This window comes from Geospiza fortis, unplaced genomic scaffold (assembly GCF_000277835.1).
Source record: "Geospiza fortis unplaced genomic scaffold, GeoFor_1.0 scaffold172, whole genome shotgun sequence".
In the NCBI taxonomy this organism is placed as follows: Eukaryota; Metazoa; Chordata; class Aves; order Passeriformes; family Thraupidae; genus Geospiza; species Geospiza fortis.
Window position 1 is genome coordinate 3430844 of NW_005054309.1, and position 1986 is coordinate 3432829.

A 1986-nucleotide genomic window follows, 5' to 3' on the forward strand; every position below is an offset into this window, starting at 1 on the left:
TCATTTCTTAAATTCATCATCCCTTTCAGAATTCAGACTACGTTTAGTACCTCTGAGAAGACAGTTGGATATAAATGACAGCTCTGAAGTGACATAACAGACAAAGCAAGAGTCAGCACCTTAACACTCAAATTGTATACAGTGAACACAATCCCACAATGAAATAAAACTGAAATCAACTCTACAAGCAAAAATAAAGGTGTTTGAAGATCAGCCTCCTTCTTACTAGGGTTACAGGCCCAGAGGATCAATAAACCAAAAGCACCAAGGCCTGCCTGAACTGAATGCATCAAGATGCTTTGGAGAGTGATAAGGAAAGAGGAAAAGTCTGAAAGAAAAGAGAATTTAGCATATATGGGTCCAGTTGAACTCCTTGCCAATTAGATTCAATTTGCTAGAGAACATATACCAAGAAAATACTAGAATTTAGTCCCTTTGAAGAATCTCTGCAATAGAATTAGTGGGTTAATACCCATATTAAACAATTAATTTATTGAAAGTATTTTTATTCCTTTTGCAAAAAATGTAAAGTGAACAAGAAAGGTATATAGACACTTGTGGAACACATTGCTGGCCTTCTCTTGACAGCAGATAAAGACAAAACCAGCTTTTTTTTGACTTCTGAGACAAAACCAGCCTTTACATTTTCAAGTAACTGCACTCCTGTTTGAGGCAATTTTTTAAACTATATGCATTCTCCCCTAGAGTTTAAAATATATGTATTTTTACTGTTTAAAATAGTTTAAACTATCCCTCTATTTGTATAACTACATAAGACAATTTAACCATTAATATCTTCATAAATATATGGATCCCATTATTACAACATCCAACTGCCAGATTGCAAAGCTTTTGAATGTGTAGATAATGTCATGTTTTAAGTTCAATGCTTTTTCTTTGACACCTTACATGCTTTCACCCACCTTGGAGCAATAGCTCCAAATGCTTCTACAATTCTTGAAAACCTGCATCCACCTGTACAAAAATTCTCAAGGAAGAAAATTGCACATTTTTCAATGAAAAGCACTATTATGCTCCATTGGAACACCTAATCACCTAAAATGTTCGCCCAGAACACAGATCAAACTGCAAAATTATCAAACCACTGCAGGAACACACTATTCACCAGCAGCCCACTGGCACCTGGTGCCCTGCAGATTCTCTGAGCTCAATGGCTCACACACTCTCCTAGGAGCTGCAAACCCCTCAGCTGGATGTGGAAGCTATACAGCTTGCCCTTGTTTCACAGGCTGTTTGCAAAGATGTAGCTGCTAAAATGGCACAGCTGTTTACAGCAAGATCAGACACTGCATCCTGGATACTGCAGTTGCCATGGATATTACAGGAGTGCACAAAAGCAATATGCTCCATTTCATGCAAAATGAAACAGCACACAGCTCTGTTCCAGGGGGCAGCTATAATGAGGCCATTGAAAAGCTCAGATTTTCTCCTTTAATTTCCTCTTACCTTTTCTATCTCCAAGTCAATGTTGTACAGAGTCCTCTGAAGCCGAAGGCTGACCAGGTGGATGATTTTGTGCTCCTCTTCAGGGCTGTGATGGTCATCACTGTCCACTAGAAGATGGCCCTTCTGCTCTGCCAGCACAGCTTGCTGTCCCTCATTCTGTAGCTTCATTTTCTCTTTCTTGTTCTTGGTCACTTTCTTGTCTTTTTTCACTTTGGGGGTCAACTTTGGTGAGCTCTGGACGCTGGCGTGGGAGAAGTCCCAAGCCAAGGTAGCATTTTTCACCTCTATCGCGGTGTGAGGATTGGCTGGTTTTTTCTTTATCATATGAACCTCTTCCATTAGAAATAAACTCTGATAGGAGTTGTGAGAGAGGTGTAAAGATGAGACACCTGATCAAGACTGGGAGACAAGCCTACGGCACACTCACGCAGCAAAACACATCAGGCTATATAGTAGGAGGAAGCTGAAGAGCAAAAGGTGGCTCATTAGTGTAAACTAACTCCAGGTCTGCTAAGTGGT

The 1986-nt window shown here is 40.0% G+C and overlaps 1 protein-coding gene across 2 annotated transcripts in view; it reads right to left on the reverse strand.

Annotated features, from left to right (window-relative positions):
* ABCC5 (ATP binding cassette subfamily C member 5) overlaps window positions 1-1986 on the reverse strand; it is a 42909-nt gene that overhangs the window by 17308 nt on the left and 23615 nt on the right. For both annotated transcript variants that reach the window (XM_005418980.2, XM_031055516.1), the window contains exons 10-12: window positions 1468-1818; window positions 1230-1237; window positions 1-6 (exon numbers count right to left, since the gene is read on the reverse strand). The exon at window positions 1-6 is cut by the window's left edge and continues 73 nt beyond it. In XM_005418980.2, the coding sequence (XP_005419037.1) occupies window positions 1-6; window positions 1230-1237; window positions 1468-1818 (365 nt within the window). The remainder of the gene's footprint in view (window positions 7-1229; window positions 1238-1467; window positions 1819-1986) is intronic.